A 26,624-nucleotide genomic window follows, 5' to 3' on the forward strand; every position below is an offset into this window, starting at 1 on the left:
TGGAGCTCAGAATCTGTCTGGGACTCATTCCATCAAAATCACATTACACTACCTGCGCCACAACTAAGGGTTGCCTGGTTTTAGCTGGTGGAAATTCTAGCCTACTTTACTTTTATTATATGCCTACCAGGGGCATGGAATAATAAAACTCCCTCATTACGCCAGAACGCCCATTTAGATGCAACACGGTCTGCAATATTACCAAAAATGGTTAATTACACTTGCCCTGGCATGGAAATCAAGATGGACTGTTTTTTCACTGAGCGCACATGCGCCTGTCTACAATAACGGGGTTCCATATGTATTTAACCCTATGTAACCCGAACCCTCATTCTTTATAAAGATCATGATGATTTTTCCAAATGTGTTTTTTCAAAGTTTGGGCTTAGTCTATGTATGATTCCTGATCAGTTTTTAATTATTCACATCTGTACACTGTAAAGCAAAGAAATGCTTAACATTAGCATAGCTGAATATGATAAATGAATGATGATTGAATGAATGAGTTTAGGCAATGAACTTCATTTATATTAGTGAAGAGTGTACTCAAAATCTTTTTGCCGACAGTCGGATGGATCAATGGTTGTGGGCCATACACAATAGGATAAGCATTATAAAAAATGTGCAGATAATGAACAATCCCAGACAGAAAATGTCAAAAATGAAACAGTCGACTGGATGCAAAACATGGTACCGCAAAAACATTGCATTTTTGGAAACCAGCTCAGCAAAGTGAACATATTTCATACTCTTTGTCACTTGTGTTTCTGAGTGATGTACTCAGTTGCTCCTACTGGGGTGTAAAGATAAGTCATCTCGTTAACTTTACAACTCCACAATGATTAGTTGTTAATCATGTGTTTTAGCATTCAGGATGAGGCGGTTACCTCCTGCAATGATAACATACACTCCTCTTGGGAGAGATGACAAAATTTGTAATGCCTAACCTGAAAGCACTTTTGTGGCAGGACAATATCATAGATATTGGTATGAAAACTGGAGTGATTTTCCTTATTGTCAAGAAAACCATGGAAAATGGCTTAACACCAGCTCTTTAAAATAAAACAGGAAAGTGAATAAACAAGGGTGGTCTAACAAAGTTTTGACTGTACATTGTCAATGATTTAAACGAGAATTGATTGCTCAACTTTGAATTCATTTTTGGTCCCCTCAAATGCACAAAACGTCATAAGTATACATGTGACAACTGACATTGGCGTAAGGATAATTCAGCACCACCAGACATGTTTTGCAGCAATCAACAGGGTTCTGGCATAATTCTAGTGAGATATTAGACCATTCTCGACAGGATTGGTAGATTTCATTTCAATTGGTTGCTTCTGTGGCCACAAATGCTCAGGGCTTTGGAAAGGCCATTAGTAAAGACAATTACTCATGTTAGCGTTCAAACACAGCTTTGTGCTTTTTAGATATCTTTTTGTTATTTATTATACGTCCATCCGTTTTCTGCACTGCTTATACTCAGGAGGGTCGCGGGCGTGCTGGAGCCTATTCCAGCTGACCTCAGGCAGTAGCCGTGGGACAGCCTGAATGGTTGCCAGCCAATTGCAGGGCACGCAGAGACGAAAAACCATCCACACTCGCACTCACAACTACAATTTGGACAATTTGGAGCACTCAGTGGGCCGACCACGCATGTTTTTGGAATGTGGGAGGAAACCGGAGTACCCGGAGGAACCCAACATACAAGTTGAGAACATACAAACTGCACACAGGAAGGTTGGAGCCGGACTCGAAGCCACAACATCTGAACTGTGAGGCGACTTGCTAACCAGCAGTGAAGCCACTGTTCCCCTCCATTCAGCATTATGTTCATCTTAAAATGTTGTGTCCATTGTTCTCTTACTCCCACCTCCACAACAGTCCAATTAAACTGAAAAACAATCTTTCACCAAGGGAGTCATTCACCCCAGGATAAACATAAACAAGACTAAAAATAAATGCGCTGGCTTGATTCAGCTTTATTCTCCCTTGTTAGGAGATGTTCTGTGTGCTCTATGGGTGAGTAGGGGATGGTGTATACGTATATTGGCACGCCCAGGAGGGTTGTGGGCTGGTGAAGGCCTTTGATTGCCATTCTTGGGGTCTTTAGAGAAGCTGAGAATCGCCGCAGGTTTTTCTTTTCCTTTGCAAGGCGCCTTGGAGCTGAAAATCAATGTTAATCTGAAGCCACCTGGGCATGTAAACATAACCTTAATGAAAGTGCACGCCCACACTGAGCAGTAATATACACCAACAGAATTCAGAAACGTAATGCATCTATACCTTCACACAAGTACACACACAGCCCAGTGATTTCTGTTCACGTTGCTGCGGGTGATAAGAAAGAATGACAGCAAGAGACACAGAAGGAAAATAATAAGAATCTGCCAAGAAATATGGCTAATGTTGAACAAGTTCATTCAAAATAATTTAAATTAAATTGCCATTTGCAAAGTAGGAGTTTTGGGGATACTGTTCCAAGTTAAGAGTCTATAAATATGCACCAAACTACCACTTTGAATTGTGGTAGCAGCTACCACTCAAAGAAAGAGGCCACCACCAATGTACAAATATGAGGAGTTGGAGAGATGGATCAGTTCAAAATTAAAATGATTCTCACTAAGTCTGTGTTACACACCAAAGATACCCAGATAGAGTCCTGGCGGTGTGTACTAAATCGCATAAAAATCGCAAGTTTGACAACCAGCAAGCACATAAAAACACGGTTGATTACCCATCACAGGTTTACATTGCAATTAAGTTTGTACAACAATGTACAATCCCAATGTACTTAACCTCTAAACCAAGGCGATGAACTCTCAACAGTACTGGTGCACATCATTAAACATAAGAAAAGTTGCTTGCGTTTTGAGGTTGAAAGCAGTCTACTACCGTATTTTCCGCACTATAAGGCGCACCTAAAAACCTCCAATTTTCTCAAAAGCCGACAGTGCGCTTTATAATCCGGTGCGCCTTATATATGGACCAATATGGATTCGTGGATGAGGACTAACTTATTAAAGTAAGCTTTACGTGTTTATTTTGTGTGTTGTGTGATATTAACATTTGAGCAACGTTGAGTTATTGATATATTGTTATTGTTTTCACTATTTCGAGTGTTACTATATTGTGATTGCATTAACGTTTGAGGAACGTTGAGTTATTTATTCTATGCGCCTTATAATCCGGTGCGCCTTATATATGGACAAAGTTTTAAAATGGGCCATTCATTGAAGGTGCGCCTTATCATCCGGTGTGCCTTATAGTGCAGAAAATACGGTACTAATAGTATGTAGTATACTAGTAGTGTTAGTACACTAATAGTATACTACATACTATATAAACCTTGGTAAAACGTACACACTACTTGTTTGGACTTACTGGACTGTGGCAGCATGGAGGTGTAGACCTTTGGGTCAATGGTGCTCATTGGAGGTGGCAGCAGAGGATTTGTGAAGCTTCTAAGTGGGTGAGTTGGTCGCACACATGCGGTTGGTATAGTACGACTTGCACCTGCTTGAGAATCCTCAGATGCAACAGCGGTAGCGGCAGCAGGGGCCCCAGGAACCGGGCCAATACCTGGTACATGCTCTCCAGAGCTCACAGAGGAGCCAGGGAGAAGGGGAGGAGGCTGTTGTGGTGGAGACTGCTGCTGCAGAAGGGGATTGGTGGAAGCATCTGTGGATATGACTGTTGAGGACGGAAATGAAGCGACGCAGATGAATGACAGATAGGAATAATGGTATAAGAAAGGCAAATGAGATGGCAGGGACAGGGAGGAGGAAGGACACAATTAGTTTACTAATTAAGTACAGAAACAAAAAAATGGAATTTAAAAACAATAATTACTGATTACATTACAGTATGTTTTAGCCTTCCATGAAGGCAGTTTCAGTTTTAATTAAGTTGGAATCCAATTTACAGTTGTCATCACCACATTTCTCTGCTCAGAGGGTGTTAATACCTTTGGAACTATGCATGCATATATTTAAATCCCTAAAATATGGTCGGAAAGCTTGTCTTAAAGCCTCTTCACACAGTAGTTAGCACATACATCATCAGGGACTTGGCTGGAAGACTATTAGCAATTCAACACAATTAACAAAAAAATTCAGTAAGAAACTTAGACACACATGATATCCATGTCTATTTCTATATTTGGGACAATGACCCCAAACACACATCATAGCATTAAATACATTTTTATTTTTCATTTCTATTTTTTTCCAGAAAGAATCCCTTGCTCCAGAGGTGGGCGGTGATAGTCTTGGTTAAACTAAGCCTTTTCTTTTGACCTGACCAAAACCCTTCATTTTTGAAGTCAGAATGATTGTTTCAAATTACATTTCTTTGGTCTTGGTCCATTCCACTTGGTTTTGTTTTGCTTAATTTTAGAACTTTCATGACAAACAACACCAAGTAAACAATAGCAATGGGCTGTCACCTTTTGAAGTTTCAAAATCTGCCACAAAAGCATGCGCAAACTTTTCGAAAACTGCTCACAGACTATTTTGGGAGAATTTTTCTTTTTTAAGACAACTTTCAAGACCAGGACTATAAAATAAGTGGCAACGACCAACAGAGAGGTCCTTTAATCATACACTAGATGCAGAATATACACGTTGTGTATATTTTATGCCGTTGATGTTTTGTCCATCCTTTTTTAATTACGCTGCTCCTCATTGATTTTACATTGCCCCTCGGTGAAATACATCATATTTTGATTGATTGACTGAATGATGACTAATTGACTCTGATTGCAATGCAAGCAATTTAGAGACCCTCAAGCTCTGCTTATTAATTTACGTACGTGCTCAACTGGGTCTAGTTGTGGTAACACTAAATGGGCCCAAATTGTTAGTTTGGCATCTACTTTCAAGCCAGACCACTTTTTAAACATTTCCCCAACTCTCCTCCCTGTCTTAACCACTGCACTGCACTCACTGCAGCAGTGACCTCCTACAACCTGCTGCATTTCCATTTGTCCATTGAGGCGCTACCGAGGCCACCAAGAACATGCCTCTCCTCGACTCTTTCTCAACAATATGCATCTTGAATCCCGTCTCTGAGAAATTGCTTTACTTCCATTTTGCTTTGCTCATCCCCATGAATCAGCCTTCACATAGCATTGATGAGCATGGCTCACATGCATACTTTGTCAAGGTAAGATTTTCCACTTGTGAGAATAGACACAGTTTGAGAGTTGTTGAACACCACTTTCGGCTTTTGTGCATATACACTTGGGGTAAGAAAAGTGAGGACCTTGGTGAGGAGCAATGAATGTTTTTTCAATAGAATAAACAAAACCCATTGATTTGGCTGTGTAATGTGCCAAATGAACAGTCATCCACTTTCCAATACTTGTATACTTTTCATCACAAAACTGGTGCATCTTCATTTTCGTGGCGGGCCAATTCTAGTTTACAGTGTTTGGGAATTCGGCAGATGGTGCTGCGCTAATGGAGGGATTATGCCAACAAATGAGCAAGTAAGAGATGTTAAAAACAAGCCAAACTTTTTATTTCTATTTTGACAGTGAAATAAATAGTTTCCATTGTGAGGAATGTGATGCAACATGGCTCCTCTTTGCTGAGTAGGGAGACTGTTCCCTCAGTTTCGCACTGAGCAAAACTGTCCGAGCACTCATCCTGAGATAGCCTCATCAATACTTTGAAGAAGATTTAATGCTTCCTCTTCTCTATATGTTTTTTTTAATAAACCTGGGTGACCACCAGCTTTTACAAAAAAAAAAAAAAAGAAAAAAAGAAATCAATATCAGCGCTGGTTTTTATGGAAACCCGATGGCGGCAACTCAGCGGTGCAAAAGATTTACATTGAAATGAATGGAGGCGTTACAATGACGGACAGGGTAGGTAATAGAAAGAATTTAATTAAAAGAAATAATTTGTAAATATTTTCACTTATTAATTCATCCTATTGAGCCTTGCTTAAATTAGGTGTATTTATATTGTGTTATTGTATGTAATATTGTATGTTATTTATTTTTCAGTAAGATGGTGGAACAGACACACTTTAATTTGATGTGCATTAAATATCCATCCATCCATCCATATTTTTTTAAACCGCCTCACAAAGGTCGTACCGATCACACCTACAGACAATTTGGAGTGGTCAACAGGCTTACCATGCATGTTTTGAGAGAACCCGTAGAAAACTCCACACAGGCAGGCCCGAGCCGGAATCGAACCCTACACGTCTGAACTGTGAAGTGGATGTCCTAACCAGTGCCCCACTGTGCCGCCATGCATTGAATACTGCATTGTTGTATTGTAGTATACATGCATTTTTACTGCAACATTATTTAGCCTTAACTGGTACTATGTACTAATTTTATGACATAAAACTGTTCATTCATCCATTATTATTTATTATCCATGAGTCATATATTGAATAAGTGTATGTATAATTTTTCCTTTATGTGGTAAATATAAGGCAAAAAAAATCTTTAGGCCAATGAAAAATATCTCCCCATTTTTCACAACCCAAAGTTGGCAAGTTTGCTTGTGATATTGCTCACAATAAAGCACCCGCAGCCTGGGGCTTTTTACAATGTCATACAAGGTGTGATAGACAGAAGGCTCAAGTATTGTTTTGTGTTCCCCTTGACGGTTGTAACTGCATTTTGTTGCCAGTGATCAGTCCTCCCAGGGTGTCAGCTAATTGAATGACTCTGAGGCTCCTTATTGTTTCTCAGCTGTCTCCAAGTCATTGATACAAGCTGACAAGAAATTAGGTTATTATTGAATTACTGCTCCCTACTGCATCATTTAGCGCTACAGTACAATTGTCTCAAATAAGACAAAAAGCATGACAGGAGGAACACTGGAGATTATACAAGGTTACACAGTCAGTTCTATGTATAGGATTCTCCATGATGCATAAAATATTGATTTCAAATATTTTGCAGTACACAAATACAAACAATTTAATCTGTAAGATTTATATGATCAAGTATCATTACCATAATACTTGAATTAACATTGGCCAAAAAAAGCAACCTTCCTCTTCAGTTTCAATATATAATACACTACCATGGAAAGTTTGGGGTCACTTAGAAATGTCCTTATTTTTTCAAAACAATCTAAAACAGGAATTTTTAGTCTTAGTCTTTTTTTCTTTCTTTCTTAGTCTTTTATATGTCACCCTGCTGCAACACAAATGAACCATCAAGGTCGACAGATGCTAGATATCGATTTCAAAATCGTGAGCAAAAAGATACACATACGTAGATATGGTACTGTAACAAATTGGGTTATTGTCAAGAGGTGTTGTGGCAAACCATTCCTGTTTGTGCTGTGTTTTTTTCGCTGATGTTTACAAGTGTCTTTAAAACTGCTGCTGGTGTGCAAGGACAACCCAAATAGAGTGGATTGCCTGTCTATGCTGCTTAAGGACCATAAATTCTGTTTTATTTTGGTGCCAAGTACGCTCACAGTAGTCATGTTTGTTGCTTTACAAATAAAGGTGAAATACTGTAAATAGACTCATGTCCCCCATATATCTTTGGAAGATTTTTCAGTACACTTGTGCATGCAAATAGATACAGTTTTATTTGAAAACTTTGCCTGCAACCTGAATTGTTCATAAGAAATGGTCGTCCATAACCCAAGGTTCCACTTTGACGACTTTTTGTGGTCTTACCTTGTGTGTATCCTCTGTCCACAGTCAAGCTGGGAAATGGCATCGGTCTTAAACTGAATTTGGTGTGCGTGAAGCTGCATGAAGGGGAAGGAAGTATGCCGGGATACTGAGAGGAATCAAGAGATGGCACTGGAATGGCACTGACCACCGCTGACAAAAGATAAAAAAGAAAAGGACAATAGTCAGTACAAGTGACACGCACGCACGCACGCACGCACGCACACACACACACACACACACGCACACACATAAATATATATATATATATATATATATATAGATATGTATATATGTGTGTGTGGTGGCCATTTTGCCTTGATCAGACACCAGTTATAACTTCTATGTAATTGTAGTAACACTGATTATTTTATTACCTGCTGAACTGAAAGCTTTATAATTTAATCTATTATAAAATTGTATGAGGTCAAGCACTTTGTGTTGGATTTTATTTTTATAAAAATGTTGCTACACAAATAAAGTTGGACTTGTTATACAATGAAGACATTTTGGGTGCCATTTGCAACGGCTCAAAATCATGAAATAGAATGTCATGAAAAAATATTTTTGAAAACTAAGTTTCAAAGAGTAAAAAATGATTATACCCAAAAAGCTTTTGCAATAACCCTGTAAAGGACAGGCAGAGAGGTTTATTGGCCTCCAGGTCTGATTCCACTAAACTCTGATCGATGCATGTATTGATTGGAAATGATTGATTATCTGAATGCAGCAAGGCTGTGATCAGCAGCTTTAAAGAGATTAGTGCGTGTTTGTGTGTGGTTGTATTTGTGTGCATCTTTGTGTCTTGTCTAAGGTTTACTGCGTGATCACTTTAAACGAAGCAGAGTTTGATTACAGCAGCAAGATGACCACAGATGAGCAAGGGTCATCAATAGTGTTATTGACTGAGATTATTGATCAGGGTGAGGCAGTGGGGAAGCTGCAGGTTAATGGAGATTTGTGCATTTCTATGTGTGAGTGAGAGAAAGAGTCAAAGAGGGACACTGAAAGGTTAAAGAGTTAAGCATGGAAGACAAAATGTGACATATTGGAAACAGAAGATAGAAGAAAATAAAATAAAGGAACACATCACAGATGTGTACAAACTTGAGGAACATAAGGGGCCCTCTTTTGGTAGAGTGCCTTCAGTGTAAAACGGCTGTGATTTCATTATTGTACCAATGCAAGTTCGGCGTATTTGTGAATTTGTTAGATACCCCAGCCGCCCAGCGCATCAGCAAAGTTGATTCTAAAAGATAGATTTTAGACTCACAAAAAGCTGGTAAAATTTAAGGCGCAGGTGATATAATGCTTTGAATCAAATAGCAGGTGATCATTTACAGGGTTAAATGACAAATTGCTTCCAAGACTTAATAATAATAAATACATAAAACAAAGTCACAGGGTCATGACTGACATTCATCAAATTAACAAGAAAAGAGAGAATATGCAATGGACACCCCCCACCCTTCCCCCCAACAGAAGTTTAGTTTTGAGAAAAAGATAGCAATGGATTGACAAAATGAATAAGAGCAGGGGGAGGTTGAGAAAAGTTCTGTGTGGGAAGCCTGAAGGCCTTCCTATGTCTGGGTGACCCACATATCAAATGCACACTTACACGAATAGCCAGTATGCCATGTCACGTTGCAAAAACTAAGTAAGTCACCCACTGACTCACGCATTACAAAAACAACAACATGGGGCTATAACCTGATTGCATTTCTTAAAACAGCATTAGTAGAGTGCAACAGCAAAACAAGATGGTGACAATTAAAATAAGATACAGTAGGCTAGGAATCCTTGCAGATACACAGGTAGAGCGGGAGCAGCACAGTTACAAACAGAATTTGAAAGTAGAAAAGACTTAGGTGACAAACAATCATCAGAGAAATGACAAACGGATCATCCGCTCCATGGAGACTGAAACTTGGCAGATAGGTGTATGAAATGAGCTCGCAAGAAGGAATTGAGGCAAGTAAATCATGTCAGCAAAATTGAAATTTATAGTGCTGATTAAGGTATAAAGGTAAAATCAAGCTTATTCACAGTATTTAAACTGAGAAACCATTAACATGATTAGGATTAACAGGCATTAACTGTGAACAAGGCCATAACCAATGCTGTCACTCACCGGGCTGTGAGTGCATAATACATTTTAAGAGCTCTGTGACAGTAAATGACAGAAAAGCATCCATCTACCCATTTCCTATATCACCTAACCTTGGGGATGAAATGTTGCAGAGGAAATTGACAGTCTCACATGTCAGTATCATGGGCATGGTTGAATACATTTAGAAACTTGGCAGCTTTGTGCAGAGCAACATAAAGAAACACATTCAAGAGTAAAATGTTGCTTCTTAAATTACCGGCCGGCTATGATTTTGCGAATATCTGGGAATAGCGACAGAATTTACTGTAACTATGGTGCCGTCTAACTGTATCATAGAAACGGCAATAGGTGCTATATTACTGAATTAACCTCGTCACAGATATATTACAGTAGGGGAGGCATTAAAGCACATTGTGGCAACATCATACCGAGCTGAGTTACTTTTTTAACGAAGACTCACGTTAGTCTTTACATTTTTCACAATGTGATATCGTCCTCCTACTATGCTGCCTTTTATGAATCATTGAGGTGTGATGTAATATCAAGATTACTCAGTAAAATGCTGTGATACTGTGTAATCAAATATTGGTATTAGTGAGAAGCTGTTACCTTTGGCCCTGCTTTCTGTTTAACAGTTTAACAAAGGAGCTTTGTGTAACCCAGAGCGGTATTCTGTAATATATAATATTTTACATAGATGCTTGATTACTGTGTCACTCTTAAGCTGTTGTACGACTTTAATGAGGTTTGTTACTGTGTTAAACAGCATCTATTGTACTATGTCACCTAAAGTGTATTATTTTAGGGCTGCATTGTTGTGTTTTTTTTATCTACACGCACGCACACCACACACGCACACACAAACACGTGTGCGCACACACACACACACACACACACACACACACACACACACACACACACACACACACACACACCCACACACACACAGGCATACATATGTAACTGATTACGTGATGTGATTTACCGTATTTTCCGGACTATAAGTCGCAGTTTTTTTTATAGTTTGGCTGGGGGTGTGACTTATACTCTGGAGTGACTTATGTGTAAAATTATTAACACATTAATATATAATTTCACCTGCTATTTTCACACTAAACCGCAAGAGGACGCTCTAGGCCTGTGTTGATAATTTCTGAAACTGACGATGAGTCTGACGTAAGCGACGAAGAAGAGGAAGCACCACATCATCTACCTCCGGAGTTTGCGGAGTTGTTTAAAAGTGACACAGTGTATGAAGATTTCATTGGATTTAATGATTTGGAGTGACACGGATGGTTTGGTAAACTTGTTAGCATGTTATTTATGCTATAGTTATCTGAATAACTCTTAATATGTTATGTTAACATACCAGGCACATTCTCAGTTTGTTGTTTATGTGTCATGTAACGTTAGCATACCGTACAATTACTCATCAAGTCAAATCATCAAGGATTTACTGCCTCAATCACTCTACAAAAATTAATTTCTTGTCTCCGTAAACTAGCGGCAGATGCAAACACATAGATGCCCTTTCCTAAGTGCCAATGTTGATTTCTGTTATGTCTCGAGATGAAGATGAGACTCATGTTAACATGGTCAAAGCTACCTAGCCAGGCACAAAGTCAGAACAAATAAAGGAAGAAAGCATTGATGATGCAGAAGTGTGGGCAGTGATTCAGAATATGCATCATGATTGGCCTGAAGGCTCACGTCAGCAGTATTATCATGGGAGTTTGCAGCTAGGTGACACCACTGGTCAGTTCCTCAGACACAGCAGATATTTTTATTTTTTTATTTTATTTTTTATTTATTATTTATTTTTATTTATTTCTTAATCAAATAATGTCTTACAATGCGAGTTACATATTTAAACAGAAAATACAATTGTGGATGTGAAACGCAAGTCAAAGATGTAAACTTAAATATGAATATCAACAAATTAATTAATATTATATTCTACATCCCAGATAGAGAAACTAAAAATTAATGAGAGAAAATAATGACCGTTGATACAAAAGCAATCAAGAATTGTCTCAGACATTTTCTGACACTACCAGTGGGTATTCATAAAAATAACAATAAAACATGTAATTACCTCCTCCTACTAGAGGAACCAAGGGAAAATGCAATAGACAGATAAATATTGGAAAACATTGCCGTCGCTCGAGCCATGCTTTTGATGTTGGTATGGGACTTTAAAACGTGTTATTTGCACTACTATACCACTTGGAACAAAAATATCAGTTATTTTCTACTGCCAAGAATAATTCAGAGCATTTCATGCAACTATTGAATTGGATCTCATTTGTTAATGTACTTAATATTTTGGCAAAGTCTTTATAAAGCAGGGTGTTCAACCCGATGATACAAACTTTGATTACACGATGAAATGTGATATTTGATAATCCATCCATTCATCCATTTTCTATACCGCTTGTCCCCACGGGGGCGTGCTATCCCAGCAGTCATCGGGCAGTAAGCAAGGGACTCCCTGAACTGGTTGCCAGCCAATCGCAGGGCACACAGAGACGAACAACCATTTGCACTCGCACTCACACCGAGGGACAATTTGGAGTTTTCAATTAGCCTACCAAACATGTTTTTGGGATGTGGGAGGAAACCGGAGTGCCTGGAGAAAACCCACGTGGGCACGGGGAGAACATCCAAACTCCACACAGGGCGGGCCGGAGGTGGAATAATTTAACCTCAACGAGTCAAATGCTTCTTTTTGATAATTGTGACTTTCTATCCCTTATATTAAAATGTCAAATGGGAGTTTGTCCTCACTGCATTCCAGCATAAATTATTTTTCAACGAAGGGACTCACTATGTTCTATCTTTTTGGTAACAATTAAATGAACTCCAAGAAAAGTTGCAAAACAGAACATACGTGTGTTGCTTGGTTGGGAATCCATAGGAATCATCATTTTGCCTCGTGTTCCTCTCCTGGCAGCCAAGGATCTTTCCAGAGTAGAAATACAGCTTGATGCTTCATCTCCGTCTGCTCCTGTAATGTTAAAACAGTCTGCTATATATTCTTTAAGCTATCTTCAGCTAAGATTTGATGTGCAAAATGTGATACACATGTAATCTGCACCTGAGTGGCTACTCTTGCTGCCCATCTGGCTCTCTGATTGGCTGTGGGCAACCTGGGGAAGGTCCTGGCATGACTGGATGGGAGAATCGTGCCCAGACGCGGCCACACTGGGAGCTTTCTCAATGTTCTTCATCTCCATCTCCTCATGATGGATCCAGAGGTCAGGAGGTCGTAGATCCTTCTGACTTCCCTTCCTCTTATTGGCGCTATGGCTTGCTCTTTTCCTGCAAAAGGGCAGCACCATGCGAAAAATGATCAGTTGATGTGGACTTATGGAACCTAAAGTGGGAAAATGAATTGATCATGAGAAAGCACAACGGGGTGGATCCATGTTGAAAAATACTGTGAATATTATGACACAAGAAGAACCTTGGTACTGTATGCTTTTTACAAGTTGCACACCAGGCATGATAATTAAACTAAATTCACTAATTTAACTAAACTAATTTCATGAATTATATATAAAACAAAAAATATTTTCCATACAATAGTACAGTACTTTGTAACTAGGCTTCACTTCAAAAAGTAAGTTCTGCTTCCTACAGATTATTCGTTATAAATAATAAGAATAGAAAAAAGGTGGGCATTCATGTAGGGTGCATGTGGAAATTCCTTCTGACCGACTGACTAATAATACTCTGAAAGTGCAAGGTTCACACAGGAGAGAATATGGTTCTTTTTGCTGAATACCTCTCTTATATTTTGCTAAGACATTTATTTTTCCAGTCACTGCTTGCAGTCATTTCTGCACATCCTGATACTGAGCTTGAGCTCCCGTTTTACTCTTTGTAGCTCCTCTTTATAACCTGAGATGAAGGCACACTCTTTCTCATTCAGTAGAGTCTTCAATTCAGGGGTCAGTCAGAGTTTCTTGTTGGAAAAAACACTTTACTTGACTACAGTCTGGATTGCTGTGGGTTTTCCATAGAGAAATTAATATTTTTTGTTCCTTTATATTTGGGAGCAGTAAATCCGGGTGTTACCAGAATTTGATTGCTCGTAGGAAGCTGAGCCAGCCCCACACGCAACACTATTTATCCCTGAAGGGCACTTTAAAAGGAAGACAAAGTGAAAATTTGCGTAAACTGTATCTACTCCACGATTAACGTTTGATATTTAATGAAAGAGGACGTGTGAGTCATAATCTTCAATACACTATCACTCGATTTCCAAATTGTGTGCACGGATGGGTTATAGCAGATTTTCTTTTCTTTTTGAAAGGTTAATCTTTTAAGCAGGACATTGTGTTGCATTGCGTGTTTGGTGCATACGCAGCATTGATAATATTTATTCCTTAAATGTTGAAAGTGACATCTAGACTCGGATCGATTTAATTCGGATGCAAGGCTGATTTATGCGCCACACCTGTTCGTCTTACACAGGCAGCTAAGAGTAACGCGGAGAATTATGGACCTTCCATCAGTATTGACACTAGAAAATTAAGAGAACGACTCAAATTCATCAGAACCAAGTATTGTCCACAGGACATCTCGATGTCAAATGAGGGGGAACGGATGCTCTCGCTCGTGGTGTGCTTGGCAAACATTGGGCTTTTCCCCCTCTTCGGCTTTTTAGGGTCACAAACAAAATGAAACCAAAATAAATTAAAAGACAGCCAAGTCAATCACCTGCACCTGTCAATCTCATTATTTCATCCATTTCCCTTGAAAACAATAAAGAAAAACTGTGACGCACTTGATTGTCCTGTCTGCCTCCTGACAGAAGTTGCATACGCATCTTTTAGCCCTGTTTTGCACATATGCAGCATTGATAAATGAGACCCCATATCTTCATGTTTTTCTCATGTGGCCACGGTAGTGCCCGTGCACTGTATGCATTTCTGACGTTAGCACACTTAGGTCTAGTGTTCAACTTCTACGTCAATCCATACATTGAGTGAAGTTGGGAAGTGTGCCAGAGAGAGATTCGTGATAGAAGTTGCCGGATATGATGATGAGGGCCTCTAGGTGCTTTGTCTGCAGCACAGACATGCTGATGTGTACGCGCTCATGCACAACAGCAGAGTTGGGGCGGGAGGGATGTACAGCACCACAATATTGACATGTGAGAAGTCCTCAGGTATGTTGAATGGCCAAACACAGACGGCTGAAGCTCAATGTCTGCTCTTTTTATGTGCCCAGGGTTTTCACAATAGGTAATATTGTGAAAAAAAACACACATTCTCTTTCCCTCTCTGTCCCCCTCAATCTCGCTTCTTTCTCGCTCCCTCTGTGTGTGTGTTTGACATCAGCCCTACAGCTTCTTCTTTTCCTCCTTATCTCCGCCGGGATCATGTTTCTTGGCATGGAGAATACCAGAGTGTTGGAGGGACAGTATCTGCTACCAGGAGTAGACAATAGAGCCATGGACGGAGTTGAAAAGCTCACCCATGCTGACTGAAAATGCGCCCCCAAAATAACTGTTAATATAATGGCAAGACTTAGCAGATTTGAACCCTTGCCCTGGCTGCACGAAGGATGTCGGACATGTAAATACCGATTTACAAATAAAACACGTATTAAAAAACACATGGTGAAGGAACACAATGGACAGAGCTGCTGTAGCCTGCTTGCCACTTGCAGGGTCAAACTGACAAAAGAAAGAAGCACAACTTACTGCTTCACTATGGAAACAACGGAATCCGAGGGTACCTTTAAGTTCATATAGAGAGGTCAGTGAGTCTAGAAAAATATGCACTGAGCAACAGTCAGATGAAATATGTTGGGTGGACCTCTCAAATTGTTTTCATGACGGGCTCTGAACCAGTCCGTAGTCCCAATTGGTACTGGGCTACACACGGTGGTAGAACATTTATGAAATCTATTTTTACAATAAATCAGCCCTAACAAGCGTCAAAGGAGATTCCCTTCTGAATTCCACTGATGGTGTCATAAACTTACCATTTAAAACAAAAATAAACAAGTGGCTGCATTACCTATTGCTTGCAACGAGCTAATTAGCTGATTTTCATATTTTCAAAACTGTTTCACAAAGACTGGTTGAATGAGAGCATGTAAAAAAATTTGAAATAAAAAATCATTATGTTTGTGGACTGAAGTCTTGTTCTGCCCTTGGTATAAATCATTTAGGTGTTGGACATATATAGTAATGAATTATCATATGTTCAGCCAGTTGACCCCAGGAAGCTGTAGGGCTATTGCCTGGCCCTGGATGATGCATATCATTGAATTTTACATGCTACAGTTATACATCATATTGTGCCTGAAGGCAAATACCCTCATGTTAACAAGAATATAGTCCGTCAGATATTTCCATCCATCATAAATAAAGTGGGCCAAGATCAGCAGAACGTGTGTGTGTGTTCGTGTGTGTGCGTGCGTGCATGTGTGTGTATCTATCTATCTATCTATCTATCTATCTATCTATCTATCTATCTATCTATCTATCTATCTATCTATCTATCTATCTATCTATCTATCTATCTATCTATCTATCTATCTATCTATCTATCTATCTATCTATCTATCTATCTATCTATCTATCTATCTATCTATCTATCTATCTATATATATATATTATGGATTTAGATATACTATATACCAGGGGTGTTAAACTCATTTTTTTCACGGGCCGCATTGTTGTCATAGCTTCTTTCGGAAGCATTATGACTGTCAACCCAAATAAATGTATGAGTACCTCATATTATATATACAGTAAAAGCTACAAAACAAACTGAGAAATAACTTGTTTTCAAATCAGACGAGTAAAAACTGGTCAAATATTTAAAAAAAAAAAGATATTATTAAAAGTGAAGACAATTTGCAAATCTAGTAATGACACGAATTTGATGCACAATTTATCTTCGCGGGCCACATAAAATTATGTGGCGGGCCGTATCTGGCCCCCGGGCCTTGAGTTTGACACAGGTGCTATATACTATGTATAATAATTGAGTAGTCTGAAACTACAATAAGGAGAAATCGCTACATTATACAAAACAATCAGGGTCTATCATTTGCCATCTGCTCTTTTACTTTCACAGATGCACAGTGACGTGTCAAAGATGAAATCAGTATCTTACTTGCGCTGTTGGGCGGAGGAGCGTCGTGTACAGATGAGGGCCACAATAACCACTACGACCACAGTGATGGCTCCCACAGAAACCACAATGATGACCAAAAGATTACTGTTATTTTGCGGGGTAGCACTGCCGTATGGTGGATGCATTTGACCAATGGGAGACTCTGAAAAGGAGGAAATAGAGATTAATATGAATATAACACCATTAACAATTAATGTTGCAAATAGTGTGGCTGCCTTGTTCTGGGAATGCGCTCTGATCAACTTCCTGCGGTAATATATTCTGGTGGATCTTTTTCTTTAAGTTTGAATGCATACTATGCTGTGAGATTGTTTTTTGGACCATTATTGATGCTATATGACACTCTGCCAATAGCTCAGAGTCACAAAAGTTAATATTTTTGTGTTTAGTTTACACAAATTCAAAATAGAGACTGTGTTTCCAGCTTGAAAAAGAGATTCTCTGGTGGACACATGATGAGTCGTCAACCCGCTGAAAACATGACATGACACATACGTGTGTCACTCTCTCAGATGTGAGTGAAATTGAAGACTCCCACAGTTTCTTACTTTGCTCAAGTGGAAATACTACACTTTCCCTTTCTCAGATGTTCCAGAGTACCATGTTCTAAGGAATCAGGAGTCCTTTTGTATTTTATTTTATTATTCATTCACAATTCTTTTGTTGCATACATAATGCGCAACCCCTGAGGCTGAAAAGTATGTGCAGTTTAGTCTTATGAATTATTTTTTACTACATCAAACTCAAGGTGGTTAACAGCAACCGCCTTTGTTGTTAAAAACATTCATCTTTTAGATACTGTCCTTCGTAGTAATGTTTTGTGATATTTGAAGTGTAAGTTTAGTTTGATTATTTGTTAAGCGCTGGATTGGTTATAAATGGAAAATGGGCACATTTTGGAGTAGCACACTGTAAATAATGCACACAAAACCAGCAGATATTCAATAGCTTCTTTTCCTTTAACATCCATCCATCTCAGTGTGTTAAAACGACTTTGGTGACACTTTACCACTTTGCTGCCGTGCCATTATTGCTGTATTCGTAGTTGTATAAGTCACTCTACATCATTTGTGCAATTCTGAGATCTGCATTTCAGCACTATTGCACATGTTCTGTTGCTTAATGACTATTGGAAACTTGATGAACACAAACCAATCACTTGGAGTGGTCTCAGATGTTAGACTCTGGTGTAGTTTGGTCCACTTTGGCTCAAGTTTGAATATAACCCAGATGAAATATTTAAGTCGGCACTAAAACGACTCTAATGAGCACATCAATGTAAAATACTTCCATTTTAATCTAACAATACATCACAAATGCTGTTCAAGATGTTAAAGAGGTGATAGTAATCTATAATATGTGCCGTAATTAATTTATTGGGCCTTTGGGCAATGAGAGAGAGAAAATAAGAAGAGCTCGACAACAAAACCCCATTGGAGAGAGATGAAAAGCATGCCAGAATGTTAGACTGAGATCAAGAGAGTGTCAGCAGAAACAAAGCATGAACAGGGTCAAAAACTTAAAATGGAATAAAAAGATGAAACAATGAACAAGAAAAAGTGGAGCATGGGTGAAAGAGACACATGAGAAGAGACTGAGGAAAGACAGAAATGACTGTGACACAGAGAAAAAGGCAGTTCTACCTCTTTCACTCCTTCTCTGAACCCTCGGTCTTCCTAAAATCACTTGTCTCTCTCAATAAAAACCACAATCCATCACATCTTACAACTGAAGCAAATGGGAGTGCAATAAAACTTTCAGGTCCTGAAGACAAGATTTCATCACCTTAGTGTCTTAGTATTTCTACCTTTCATTTCATTCCACTCTTAAAGCAACACAATGTAGTAAATGTATAAACAAATAAAAAACCACATAACAATAAATAAATAAATAAATAAATATATACGCGCGCACACACACGCACAAACACACGCGCACACACACACGCACACACACACAAAAGCTAATAATGCAAAAGCCACAGTGAATTCTTGCGTTTAGTAGCAAATGTCACAATTTACAGCTAAAATATTGAATGACCCACAAATGATTTCCTTCTTCCCATCATTGAGATGGATCTACAAATTTTAACATGCTAACGGAAACGTTTTTAATCACTTTAAGTGCATAATTTTTTTTCTGCAGTTCAAAGAATGACTTTAATGTGCAATGAATGTTGAAAATCAATAGAGCATTTTGCTGTAATTAAGCACAATACATTAGAGTATAATCTACTGTAAAAAGGTTGGACCCTATTCCAGTTTACATGTGGCAAGAAGCGAGTTGGCTATGGAATGGACCCCAGTCAACTGCAAATCCATCTCTCGCAAGACAAAAAAAACAAAAAAACATTAGCGTCTTCAAATATCAGTTATATATTTTTTTGATTGTGCAAAGGACTCAGAATATCCCAAAAAAATTCCCCTCAACATCAGAAAATACACTTAATGTACAATATAAAAGTATCTCTAATGGTGAAAAAAATGCCAGATACATTAAGTATAATACCAAACTCAATGTAAATTGTACCCACTAACCAACTGAGTTTCTTTAAGTATTTTAAGAGTTAAATAAAAGGGTATTCACTATTTGGGCTTTGGATCATAATGACTTTAGTTAAAAATGTTCATGAACTGATTTATTCATTTACGTCAAGGTGAGGTATTCTAGAATCTATTAGTTAATGGTCTAAGCAGTAAAGAGCCCCCAGACAATCTGTGGAAATTATGGGAAAGAGTGAACACAGTTTCGGTCACTCTGTCCTTCAGCAGGCAACTGTGCTGCTGAGGTGTCTTCAAATAAGCTCGTATTGGAACACAACAGGTCAGATCACAGTAAGTGTCACATTGCTGTGACCTGATCGAAACAGTTGAATCCCTCAGCTGGTTGTTTCTCAGTGAGTGGAAACTTAGCAATATAAAGACAAAGACGTGTTAAAGATGAAATATGGACAACCTGAGGAATGAGCCTTTGCCCTTAGTGACCTGGCATCCTCCAGGCGTAGGAGGGCTCAGGTCAGAGAGGATGGATTTATGATTGCCTCTGGCAGGAGCACCACCAACAATGCCGACAAAACATTTGTCTCCAGACACATGCACACACACACACACACACACACACACACACACACACACAAATCAGATCATTCTCAAACCCTGCAGTGATTCTCTTAAAGTAATACCAGCTACACACATTGACTTCTGATCTCCATCGATTCGCTTATTTTCAAGCAAGGCCAGAAAAATACAGGTCTAAAAATATGTTTTTCTTTGAGGAGAGGTTATTCAGCTGTTCAATGTTTTAATTTGAGCCATTTTCAAATTTTAAGCAATTTTTGTTTACCCTTTTATTCCAGGGACTTGATGCAATCATTTTACCAAACAATAAAATATAACCCAACAATGGAAGTTGAGTGTAGGGCAGCAGAGAAAAGATGTTTTAGTGTTCATGTATGTTGTTGAAAATTCTATTGAATAATCAAGTATTCGAATAAAGTAAATTTATGCTTGATCATAGAGCAATTATGAATATAGGAGACAAAATAAGATATTTTTCTGAATTCCATAATTTTAAAATTATATTAATAATATTACAGTGAGGCAATAATTGCAGTACTTTATGCAATAGGATGAAAATAATTCTGTTAACTGCACTACATGATCATTACTTTATAATCATAATTGTTACGATGTGAGTATAAACATGGTTGGAAAGATAAACTTTGTCAAAAGTTTATTAATGTTCTTATCAATTACAGTAAATGCTGATATGATTGATTTATTAGATAATAATTCTCAAGAAGGAATGTTATGTACTTTACCCATTTCAGGAAATAAGAGCATTTTCCTAAATTCACACTTTTTAAATGATGATAAACACTAATGTTTAAAATTGTTGGTGGTAAATATTAGTAGGCTAATATAAGATGTCAGATCATTGTAACAAACTGAAAAAAGCAGGACAAAATGGCCTAAATTACATAACATTTGTCAAAAGGGAACTAAACTGCGACTAAATGAGCTCCGACTATTTGCCTTGGGCAAGCAAACGACGAACTATGCTCCTGGACTGAGCCAGGCAAAATGTGTTCATTAGCAGCTCATGCAATGATGATGAAGGTAGATTAGAGCTGCCAAAATATATGTGAACTGCACCATAGCTTGACCATCATACGTAGCGGTAAAGTGCTTAAATTGCGTTGAGAAATTTTCACTCAGTATCGGGGCTCTTTTCTCCGATTGATTATGACAGGATTGGTGAGCTCATGAGATGAGAGTGCAAACACTAAACAATGCTACTACGTCTGCAGTTGGCGTGTTGTCAAACACATCACAATTATCTGCCAACTACTTTTGCTCGTTTTCAACTCGTCAGGGTAACCTGTCCTCTGATTTTTTTTTTTTTATATTCGGAATACAGTCGAAACAAGTTAGTGTGTACTCTTTTTGCCATTGTGACAAACAAGCCACAAATTTGACGGTGGTCATGATTAACAGACGCCAAGCCCTCCGTAAGGGTAATATTATCTTAGTGAGGTACAATGAATCAACACCACTGTCCAAGACAAAAACAAAAAACACCTAGCACCCGGTACTAAGTTACATAAACATAGTGGGCGTCGTCGCTGGAGCGCAATGTTCGTGTTTACTCCGCGACCTTGTGCTTGCCACATAAGCAGCTGTTTGCAGTATTGCTCTTTGATACGTTTATACAAAATGCAAAATGCAAATATTTATTCACAAACTGTGATGCGAAACCACTTATTTTGAGCCTTCAAATACCTACATTATATGTAACTGTACTACATATATGGTAGTCCCCAATCCAACCATATCATAGCATTAGCATCCCATCACATCTCATCGCAGACCATACCATACCATACCATACCATACCATACCATCTCATACCAGACCAGACCAGACCATACCATACCATACCGTACCGTACCGTACCATACCATACCATACCATACCATACCATACCATACCATACCATACCATACCATACCATACCATACCATACCATACGTCAGTTACTTTTAAGCGCAATATAAGTAGAGTGAATTAGGTAAGGATAATATTGCTATTTTTTTTTCCGTTGTTGCCTTTTTTACTCTTGAGACTTTGACTCACTCTTGTTTTAGTGTTTTATTGCGAGTACTATTTTCGTTTTTAATTTATTGTTTTAACTGTCTTGACTGATGTCTGATTGTTTTAGTGTTTTATTGTGAGTACTATTTTTGGTTTTAATTTATTGTTTTAACTGTCTTGATTGATGTCTGATTTTTAAATGATGGACACTGTTTGCAGTTGTAGTAGCTCTATAAATAAACATGAGTTGAGTGGAGTTTGACTAGTAGCATTGAGTGAGTAGTGATTGCCTTGAAAAAAGATCAGCCTCTTTCAAATGACAAAGAATTATACCTTAAATTGAAGAGGTATAGTCATTACACATGAAAAGCTAGAGTCTCAAAAAAATGGAAAAATAATAACTGTTGTTGTAACAGCAATAAAAAAACATACAATGATAAATTTACAGATAAAATATGAGGTCAGGCTGTGAATCATATGACATTGCTATTTCACATACAGTGATGAATTACTGGTTCAGTGGGTCACTATATTACTCCATGAAAATTTGCAATGATAACAACTTATAGAAATTTAAAATGTAAATGTATACGGTTCAAACACTGATTAATGTGATTTGATAGTCCCCACACCAGACTACGACAACAAATAGAAAATAATGTAAATAACTGATTAGTGTGCAATTATAGTAAATTTAGACCCACACGCAAACACGAGAAATTATATATGACATAGCTCTAATTCAGATGGTACAGTCCAGTTCAGTCAAGTTTCTGGTGTAGTAAATGTGTTACCATTTATGCTGCTCCTGTCAATTAGGTTGCTATCAGATGGCCAGTAGGAGTGGTCTCCTCCTCTACCTGGAAGACCCAAAGCAGAAGAATTTCAAATTAATTCAAACTGTAATGACCAAACCAGAACAAAAATGATGATACGTAGAATGTTACCTAAAAAAAATGACAATTTATAATTTGATAAAAAAATTGTGGTTAAAAAAAAAAGAAGTTATTATTGACATGAATGTTTTAATGTCTCATTAAATGTTTTAAAGTTTTTCTTTCCACACTAGGTCTAAATTATACATGAGACTATATTTTCATAGACTGGAGCACGTGCACTCAGGTATAAAAACAGGCCGCAGCAAGCCTAGTTAACTGTGTTTGAGAATTTGGCTGACCGCGCTCCACCTCGTTGGGCATTCCAGCACACTAATGGCATTTTCTATTTCATGCGGAACACACCCGACAATTTGGTAACTGAAAGTAAACTACCGTATTTTCTATATCGCTATAAGGTGCACTTAAAAGCTTTTAATTTACTCAAAAAAACACAGTGCGCCTTATAATCCAGGGCGCCTTATATATGGATCGATTGGTGAATTTGTTGATCCATATTGGTTATACACAGCACTCTACCAAAATGTTTCAGTACATCAAGTAAATTACAAGGTCGCATCTCTTTCAGCATTACGGCAACCGTGGTCAGGGGCGTCACGGAAGTAATAGCGGTAAAGACTCATACTGTGTTTACTCCTAGTCCAACACCACTTGTGTGTAGCAAGACGCCAAAATGACACGCATGCCACTATCTGCCGATGGATTGTGGACGCCTGGGCTGATATATCAGTCTCAACTGTGGTCCAAGCATTCGCGAAGGCAGGAACAATAACTGAATTGCCAGGGAATAGCAGCAACACTCACACGGATAATGACGAGAGGGAGCCGGGCATAATGAATGCCGCACTCGCCCAGCTGTTCAATTCGAACACGGAAGAGGAAGAATCCGACTGATTTGTCGACGGGGATATGTAAATATGTACATTAACATTTGAACAACGCCGTGTTATTGTGCAATGTTTGTATTGTATATCGTTCAACTGTTCAAAAAAATTCAATTCGGACATGGAAGAGGAAGAATTCGACGGATTCGTGGATATGTAAATATGCACATTAACGTTTGAACAATGTTGTGTTATTGTGCAATGTTTGCATTGTATATCGTATTGTATGTAAAGTTTGCTGTATGTAAAGTTTGAGGGATTTATGGATGGGGATATGTAAATATGCACATTATTGTTTGAACAACAGTGTGTTATTGTGCAATCTTTGTATTGTATGTCGTATTGTATATAAAGTTTGCCGTATATAAAGTTTGACTGGATACCTCGTTGACTGGTTTGACATTCCCTTTAGCACAGCACAATCTAGTAGATGCATAACGCAACCCCAGTCAACCTCAGTTTGATTCAGTAGCTTCTATTCTATGTGCACCCTATTTATGAAAATATTTCTAAAATAAAATGTTCAATGAAGGTGCGCCATATAATCCAGTGCGCCTTATAGTGCAGAAAATACTGTAGTGTTTAGACCAGGTAAAAACAGGTCTGAGTTGTGTTGCAGGTGGTGTTACACAATTTGGGGGGATTTGATCCAGGAGCAGGCAAACAGATTCTTCACTGTGGTAAATGTCATTGAATTTCATTGATAAATATGACATCAGTGACTGTGTTTGCAGTCAACAACCATTTCAAAAACCCGCATATTGGCGGTATTCAGGTTTTCAAAGAATATGCCCTCATTCAGGTTTTAAAAATTAAGAATAAGAGCGCCGGGTTGCTCCTTTTCTAACCCGAATATTTTGTCATGTAAACGGGATCGGGTTACCTCTTTTGAATGGGACATTGGTTTCTGTTCTGTGCATGCGAGCCTAACTTCAATACAATGAATTCTTTGTGACGTTTTCATCTTATTCTTGAACATGGTGTGTATAATCAGATACAGTCAAACCTCTACATATAATTGCTTAAACATACACATTTTTCAACATACGATGTTAAATTTGATCAAATGTTTGACTCAACAGCTGAAGTAATTCCCAACATACGATGTCATCATGGTAGCCCATTAGATGGCAGCACGTTGCGATGATGTCAGTGCCATGTTATCATATCCCAAGAAGGCTAACGCAAATAGTAGTAGTGGTGAAAAAAGGAAGAAGGTGATGATTTCCTTACAATTAAAACAAGAAATCCTTAGAAAACATGAGCGCCGAGTGCGTGATCTTGCGAAACAATATGGCCATGTCAACATGTCAACAACTTCGACGATCAAGCGATGATGATTAAACAGAAAGAAGCTCTCAAAGCGGTCAAGCCATCCAAGGGGATCACCATCATCCCTAAACATCACAGCCCTACCCTGGAAGAGATGGAACGCCTTTCTTTAAAAAAAATCTGCAAAGGGGTTGATTGATGGTGAAGAGGAAAGTGAAGCAAAGAAAAGAAAGCCTGAATTGAGTGGAAGTGAAGAGGGTGAAGATGAAAGTTAAAAAGGTGGGCATGAAAATAGGATCCTTACACTCAAACATATCCAAAGATTAATCTAAATTTTTTCATTAGTTACGCTGGGACTCTGAGAATTTCTTTCTAACTTGAAGCCAAGCCGTAATAAACTTGTAGTTAGTGATCATAATTGACTGCAACTGGTAGAGGTTGCGAGCATGAAAAAAATGTGTTCTACATTGTGCTATAAAATGTCCTATATTGTAATAGACTACGTCTCGCCTAAAGTATAGTTCTCAATTTCATAAAACCCTTAACGTGAAGAATCAAATGTTTCATTTCTTTTACCAAATGGTAATTGTACATTTTGTAACATAACATCACACATATTACATTGTCTCTTATGATTTTAAAGTTACTCCAGTGGGAATCTTTTAGTTTAGTAAAACCAAAGAAGCTCCCTCATTAGCAGCATAACCAAACCCAATTTGCTTTCAGTTTACTGGGACTGATAAAGGGAACCCGAGAGCAGAGCGTCTACTAAGATTGAGCTAATTTCAGCTCTTTTCCATTGTCTCCCATATGTGGGCATTAATAATGTCGAATACCTCTCCATCTACTCCCTTTTAATCCTCCTTGTTTGAAGAAAACAAAAACATTACCCTGGGCAGGTTGTTTCTTCAACTTCCTGTGTACTCTATTGGTTGCTTTCATTTTCTCAAAGGATTAATCTTCTCAGTTTATCTTCTTTTGTGTTTTATTACAGTTTTCTTTTGTATTTTATTACAGTTTTCTTTAATATTTCCCAAGACATAATCCTTTTGTTCTTTCGTGCAGTCATTTTTTAAACCTCCCTACCTTGATCATTTGCCATCTTGTCTGGATGCTCCACTGAAAGAAAACAAAGAGTGTTTTAACAAAACAACCAAATAAAACACAGGAGCACGTAAATAGATAAATGTTTGGGCTTGCACATATTCCACATATTTTTATTACCTTTGGCTGTCCTAAAGTGGAGCGGTTCGGACAATGGACCAACTCCTTTGGCGTTCTTAGCTTGGATCCGGAAGTAGTACACTGTGTCAAGGTTTAGATCAACGACCTGATGAGTCAGTCGATCGCCACTGATTGTTTCCATTACCCAGTCATCAATTGGCATGTTTTTGTCGAGGGTATAGTACAGGATATAACCTGAATTGGGTGAATAAAAATGATCATGTGTTTATCAAACAGAGAATACAGCATGTAGTTCACACACTAGTGCAGGGGTCGGGAACCTATGGCTCGCGAGCCAGATATGGCTCTTTTGGCGCCGTTAA

The 26,624-nt window shown here is 38.3% G+C and overlaps 1 protein-coding gene across 5 annotated transcripts in view; it reads right to left on the minus strand.

Annotated features, from left to right (window-relative positions):
• The window catches only part of dcc (DCC netrin 1 receptor), a 219,279-nt gene that overhangs the window by 21,693 nt on the left and 170,962 nt on the right, over positions 1 to 26,624 (minus strand). For 4 of the 5 annotated variants that reach the window (XM_037266286.1, XM_037266284.1, XM_037266283.1 and 1 more), the window contains exons 20-27: positions 26,302 to 26,496; positions 26,164 to 26,196; positions 22,820 to 22,885; positions 16,912 to 17,074; positions 12,864 to 13,093; positions 12,663 to 12,779; positions 7,666 to 7,815; positions 3,385 to 3,693 (exon numbers count right to left, since the gene is read on the minus strand). In XM_037266286.1, the coding sequence (XP_037122181.1) occupies positions 3,385 to 3,693; positions 7,666 to 7,815; positions 12,663 to 12,779; positions 12,864 to 13,093; positions 16,912 to 17,074; positions 22,820 to 22,885; positions 26,164 to 26,196; positions 26,302 to 26,496 (1,263 nt within the window). The remainder of the gene's footprint in view (positions 1 to 3,384; positions 3,694 to 7,665; positions 7,816 to 12,662; positions 12,780 to 12,863; positions 13,094 to 16,911; positions 17,075 to 22,819; positions 22,886 to 26,163; positions 26,197 to 26,301; positions 26,497 to 26,624) is intronic. The other variant, XM_037266285.1, reaches the window with a different exon arrangement.

The sequence above is a fragment of the Syngnathus acus genome, chromosome 12 (assembly GCF_901709675.1).
Source record: "Syngnathus acus chromosome 12, fSynAcu1.2, whole genome shotgun sequence".
NCBI lineage: Eukaryota > Metazoa > Chordata > Actinopteri > Syngnathiformes > Syngnathidae > Syngnathus > Syngnathus acus.